The 6,911-nt window shown below is 41.6% G+C and overlaps 1 protein-coding gene across 1 annotated transcript; it reads left to right on the forward strand.

Annotated features, from left to right (window-relative positions):
- The first annotated feature begins 977 nt into the window (after window positions 1-977).
- Window positions 978-2,998, forward strand: LOC132020307 (cationic amino acid transporter 3-like). Its single transcript, XM_059404495.1, has 2 exons — window positions 978-2,488; window positions 2,561-2,998. The coding sequence occupies exons 1-2, from the start codon at window positions 1,133-1,135 to the stop codon at window positions 2,996-2,998; spliced, it is 1,794 nt and encodes a 597-aa protein (XP_059260478.1). The 5' UTR covers window positions 978-1,132.
- Window positions 2,999-6,911: the final 3,913 nt, after the last annotated feature.

Below are 6,911 nucleotides of genomic sequence, written 5' to 3' on the forward strand. Positions count from 1 at the left end.
CCAAAGACAGCCGAAGGGGCTGGAAGAGAGAGGAATTGGATTCAGTGGAATCTAGTAGCGGTGTGCCTCATCTTTCCTGTTCTTCACCCTCTTTCTAGCAGATATTCCTTCTTTGTATTCTCCATATCCTGGCAATTACAGGATTCCATTTCCATTTTCAATTTCAATCAACTGAATGTCTGTCATTTACTAGGTTCTGTACAACATTGTCTCCTACAATCTTGTGTTGAACTTGCAGTGCACAGAATGGAGTCAGTCCCTCCCTCAGTCATGGCATGTTTGCACCATTTCTTCCTGTCAGGCTCCTTTTCTTTCTTTTTCTTAATTTTTATTTTATTTTCTTATTATGCCCAGTTAGCCCCTTTTCAAGGCGTTTTATTATCCTATTTCATCCTTATCTCTATTTGCATTTCCTCTCCTCACTAGAGGCCCTTTTTCTATTTATTTAACAAATGCTGTTCCAATCCATGTTTTATGTTTGTTTCAGATACATTCACCCATTCAACCACTACAGTGTCCAATTGTGTATGTATTCTGAATTCCACTAAGATTGCTTCACATGGTGCCTCAGGGACACTGCCACCAGCAGCATGTATTAGTTTGTATCTTTTTGTGGAATTCTCATGTTGATCCAGTGACGGAGATGCTGGGCATGGGGCCCCCTGAAAAAAATCTAAAAAACAAAAACAAAAACAAAAACAGAATGTTTGGAGGTATTTGGTACTTTTTCTGGAGGGGAAGCAGGAATAACTTTTCTGTGGTCTCTTTTGTTGTCATTTTCTGTGATACTTGGCTGCAACAACTTACATGCAACTTCTGATTCTCAGTTGATTGGTTGAACACCATTGTTCAGTAAATATTTATTGTTTCCATAGGCATTCTGGAAGGATAACACGTACCAGAAGAATCTTGGAACACTGAAAAAAATAAAATAATATAATATAAAGATAAAAAATAACCAATTAAATTTTAAAAAAGAAGAAGAAATATGAAGCAGCAGCTCTGAAGCCTGAACAAATGACCCTGGCAGTCCCCACCCAACTTGGCTTAACTCAGCCTCACTTAACAAGATCCAGCACCTGGGCTTGGTACAGCTCACTGATCCTTAGAATCTTCTTCAATTCCAGCTAGAATGCTGCGTCAGGCACTTAGCAAGTTTGGTCAAAAGCTGGTATGCAGACGTCCACTGGAGGAAGAAGTGGATGAGTTTAGATCTGGCATAAAACTGAGCACTCTGGATTTAGTGGCCTTGGGTGTGGGCCGCACAGTGGGTGTAGGTGTGTACTTCCTGGCTAATGAGGTGGCCAGTAACCAAGCAGGACCATCCACTGTGATCTGCTTTTTGGTGGCAGGTCTAACATCACTGTTGGCTGGGCTGTGCTATGCGGAATTTAGTGCCCGGGTTCCCCATTGTGGCTCGGCATATCTCTACAGCTACGTCACTGTAGGTGAACTCTGGGCTTTCATCACTGGCTGGAACCTCATCCTCTCCTTTGTTATTGATGCATTTGTTATGATTCAGGCCTGGATCTTAACTTTTAACACCATCTTTGAAAACCGGATCTCTGAGACCCAGCATGAGATCATCTCACAGTATGTTCCCCAAGTCATTGCAGACAATCTAGGCTACTTTTTTGTCATCTTTTTGTTTCTCAGCATGGAGCTGCAGCATATGGGTCGGCTTGGTTTCCTCAGAGTTTTTCAAGGGTTTACCTCGGTGAAGCTTTTGGTTCTCAGCTTTTGCATCATCTCTGGCTTCATTAAGGGGGACCTGCACAACTGGAAGCTCACAGAAGAGGACTACATACAGGCTGGACTCAACGGCACCTCTTACTTGGGCCCTCTGGGCTCTGGAGGATTCATGCCTTTTGGCTTCCAGGGGATTCTCCGTGGATCAGCTACCTGTTTCTATGCATTCATAGGTTTCAGCATTATTGTTACCAGGGTCAAAGAATCCCACAATCCCCAGCGTTCCATCCCCAAGGGCATTGTGATTTCACTGCTCATCTGCTTTTTCGTGTATTTTGGTGTCTCTGCATCACTTACACTCATGGTTCCTTACTACCAACTTCAACCTGGGAGCACCTTGCCTGAGGCATTTCTCCATGTTGGCTGGGTCCCTGCCTACTATGTTGTCGCTTTTGCAATTTTCTGTAGTATTTTTGTCAGCACGTACTGGGGCTTTACCTTACCCATACGTTGGGTAACATCCATGATGGCAGAGGATGGTCTCCTGTTCCCAGTCCTTGCCAGGTTCGCTTTTGGCACATATGGCCGTATCTTGTCCACTCTGATCTTTGGCATAATCATAGCAATCATGGTATTCTTCTATGGACTCACTGATCTTCTGGACCTGAGGTCAGTTGGCACCCTGATATCTTATTCCTTGGTAGCTTTTTGTGTTCTCATCATCAGGTATCAGCCTGAAAGGAGGAAGGAGGAAAATGAAGAAGAGCTACAGGAGGAGGATGAGGGAAATGAAGCACAGGTGCAGGAGGAGAATGGGGGAAATGAAGTGCAGATGCAGGAGAAGGATGGGGGAAATCAAACACAGGCGCAGGAGGAGACTGCACCTGCAGTAGGGAAGCTGACTTTACAGGGACTATTTTTTCCAGGCAGCCCCACCTCCACTCCACTCTCTGGACGGATTGTCTATGTTTGCTCCTCACTGCTGGTTCTGCTGATGACTCTCCTCTGCCTGGTGCTGACCCACTGGCCAGGTCTGCTTTCTGGAGACCCAGGGCCGATCACAGTGGTTGTGCTGCTCCTGGTGTTCATCACTGGGATCACTGGGGTCATCTGGAGACAGCCACAGAGCTCCTCTCCCCTTCCATTTAAGGTCCCTGCTCTGCCTCTCCTCCCACTCCTGAGCATCTTTGTGAATGTTTGCCTTATGATGCAGATGTCAGCTGGCACCTGGCTGAAATTTGGTGTCTGGATGCTGATTGGGTTTGCTATCTACTTCTGCTCTGGGATCCAGCAAAGCCTGGTAGCTTAACCCTGCTTATGAACCCAAGTCTAGACCTTGAACTCAATAGTACCAGTACGTATTTGGCTTGACATCATCACACGTGAATGCTGTCTGATCCCCTATACAATAATGGAGAGTACTCCTGAGAACCTGGAAATATGGGCTCCTATGAGATATTGGTGTGGGAACACTAATGGAGCTTCATATTTATGGTACAGTGAAGGATGTGTCTTTCCTCCTCCGCCCCCCCCTTTTTAAAATTTGTACTCTTCACTTGTGTCTGTAGCTGCTTACTGACTTTTTACAGAATTCATATTAGAAGACCTTGATAAAATGTTTTTCTTTTGGGGCACCTGGGTGACTCTGTGGGTTGAGCCTCTGCCTCCAGCTCAGGTCATGGTCTCACGGTTCTTGGATCGAGCCCCACGTCGTGCTCTCTGCTCAGCAGGGAGCCTGCTTCCCCCTTTCTGTCTGCCTGCCTCTCTGACTACTTGTGATCTCTCTCTCTCAAATAAATAAATAAAATCTTCAAAAAATGTTTTTCTCTTCTTTAGTTAAACATTTACTAATGAAGGAGATGCCTTGTTGCAGAGTCAGTAGACCATGACTCTTGCTCTCAGGCTGGTGAGTTTGAGCCCCACATTGAATGTAGAGATTACTTAAGAAAATATCCAGTAGCAGAATTACTGGATCATATGGTAGTGCTGTTTTAAACTTTTTGAGGATCTTCCACACTGTTTTCCATAAGGCCTGCACCAATTGACATTCCCACCAACAGTGCACGAAGATTCCTTTTTCTCCATATCTTTGGTAACACTTGTTTTTCTTGTCTTTTTGATTTTAGCCTTCATGACAGGTATGAAGTGACATCTGATTGCATTACTTAAAGGAGTTTAATATATTTAATTTTTTATGTTCAGTTAGCCAACATATAGTAATCATTTTTATTTCCCTGATGATGAGTAACACTAAGCATCTGTTCATGTGTCTTTTGACCATCTGTATATCTTCTTTGGAAGAATATCTATTCAGGTCCTCTGCTCATTTTTTAATAATTTTGCTTTTGTTTTTGTTTTCTTTTGGTATTGGTTTGTAGAATTTCTGTATATGTATTTTTGGTATTAACCCCTTATTGATATATTATTTGCAAATATTTTCTCCTATTCTGTAGGTTGCCTTTTTTATTATTGATGGTTTCCTTTTTGTACGAAAGTGGTTTTGTTTCATGAATTTGAAAAGATATATGCACCTCTATGTTTATTGCAGCATTATTTACAATAGGAAGGATATGGAAGGAAAAGAAGTGGGCATCAGTAGAAGAATGGATAAAGAGGATGTGGTCTATAAGTACATCCAATGGACTATTACTCAGCCAAAAAGAAGAATGGAATCTTACCATTTGTAACAACATGGATGAACTTTGTGGGTATAATTCTAATTTAAATATGGCAGTCTGAGAAAAACAAATGCCATGTTTTCTGTCTTATGTAGAATTAAAGTAACAAAAAAAATAAAAATGGAAAAAGAAAAAAGAAAAATGCAATACCAAAATAAATTAAAAAAAAAATAAACAAACACAACACTGTAGATCCCTAAATAAAGAGAACAAACTTGTCGTTGCCAAAGGGAGATGAGTAGGGGAATGGGTGATTTAAATAAAGGGAATTAAGAGTACATTAATCTTCATGAGTCCTGAAAAATATGTGAAGTTGTTGAGTCATTGAATTGTGCACCTGCGAGTAATACATCAACACTGCGTGTTCATTATATTTACGTAAAAAAAAGAAAAAGAAGCTAGAACAAGATAAAAAAAAGGATGATATATGGCTTTTGCATTTAAGGAGCTTATATTTTAATATAAGAGGTAAAGCACTATTATAACACAAAGTAGAATGTGTTGTCATAATTAATATAAAAGTAAAATGTCTTGGAAATTCAGAGTGAAGGATGGTCATTTGTGGCTGGTATAGAGGTGAGGGTTGAAGGTGAAATCAGAGGAGACTTTGTAGAGGAATGACTTTTGAGCTGGCTCACTTCAGGGATGGTTTTTGCCACATCTGGGCAGCAGGGAGAGATTGCAGGCAGAGAGAGCACCAGGAGAAGCACAGGAAAATGAAGCTGTGTTCAAAGCACACTGAGTGGGCTGTGAACTTGAGCCTTGGCTCTGTGAGGGGACAAGAGAGCATGCACAGGTGACTGGAGCCAGAGCTCTCCCCTGGACACAAAGCATTTTGGCTTTGAGCCCACTGCCCATACTGAAAATCCCTGGGTTGATACTTCTCTTAGGAACATCTGCATTTTTGCACTTTAAAGTTTCTCTATTGTTGTCTGCTTTGGTCCACCTGTTCAGAACGTCCACAGCTGAGAGCCACATGTCCTGAGTTCTGGTCTTGTTTCCACCACAATTAGCAATGTGACCTTGAGTAAGACACTCAGTTCCTTCCATGACCTGCTTATTTATGTGTAGCAGGAGAGGTCACAACTGACCCCTTTCTCAAGTTACATTTCCTTAAAAATTTCTAGGATTTCCTCTGGTTGTTTTGCTCTGTTATTCTCTCAACTAGGTCTCTTTACTCCAAATGATCTGAACTTGTATCCTGCCTCCTTTTCACTACAACCCATTTTTGGAGCGGTAGAGATCCAATAAATAACACCCCATTTCCCCCTCCTATGTTAGGAACCTATTGATAATCATGACACAGTGACAGCTGACTAAACTGTCAGCTGTAGATCTGCAGCATCATTGATTTGTTAATCTGTCATCATTAAATTAAACAGAATTACTCATCACAAGTAGTTCTGAGTGTATCTGGCCACTAGCACAGGAGAGAGACTTCTTCTTTTTTTTTCTTTTTTTGAGAGACTTCTTTAATTAGTTTTTCTCCTGAGTGAGCAGGTTGGATCGCATATGTCCAGTGGGCAGGTTCGTTTTGGACAAGAAAAGAAAAGTGACAAAACATTGGAAGAAGCTAACCAGGTATGCTCTGTGTTATGTCTTCACTTTATTAATCAAGGTCACAGTGAGAGAGGGTCCTGTGGAGAGTGGCTAGGAATAGTATTCTACTCAGTGATGCTCAAACCTCAGTGGTGCCATGACACCTGGAGGGCTTGTGGAAAGAGATTGCTGGACGCAATCCTCAGTTTTTGGAATAGAGGAGGTCTGGGTGGGGCCCAGAACCTGCATTTCTAACAAGTTCCCAGGAGACGCTGATGCCGCTTGTCCAGGGACCACACATTGAACACCAGAGCTCCAGATGAAGGCTCTTCAGGTGTAAAGTTGAAGTGAGGGAAACAAAGGCACCCTATGCACACTCACCTTCATTTAATGAAACCTGTAGATTAAAATTGCATTATGAGGAAGAACAGATATTGTGAAAATGTCTATGCTACCTAAGGCAATCTACATGTTTAATGCAATCCCTATCAAAATCCCATCAATTTTTTTCAAAGAAATAGAACAAATAATCCTAAAATTTATATGGAGCCAGAAAAGACCTCAAACAGCCAGAGGAATGTTGAAAAAGAAAGCCAAAGTTGGTGGCATCACAATTACAGACTTCAAGTTCTATTACAAAGCTGTCATAATCAAGACAGTATGATACTGACACAAAAACAAACACATAGATCAATGGAATAGAATAGAAAGCCCAGAAATAGACCCTCAACTCTGTGGTCAACTAGTCTTTGACAAAGCAGGAAAGAATGTTCAATGGACAAAGGCAAAGGAAACAAAAGCGAAAATGAACTTTTGGGACTTCATCAAAATCAAAAGCTTCTGCATAGCAAAGGAAACAGTCAACAAAACAAAAAGGCAACCCACGGAATGGGAGAAGATATTTGCAAATGACAGTACAGACAAAAGGTTGATATCCAGGATCTATAAAGATCTCCTCAAACTCAACACACACAAAACAGACAATCATATCAAAAAAATGGGCAG

Source organism: Mustela nigripes, chromosome 6 (genome assembly GCF_022355385.1).
Source record: "Mustela nigripes isolate SB6536 chromosome 6, MUSNIG.SB6536, whole genome shotgun sequence".
NCBI classification, from domain to species: Eukaryota; Metazoa; Chordata; class Mammalia; order Carnivora; family Mustelidae; genus Mustela; species Mustela nigripes.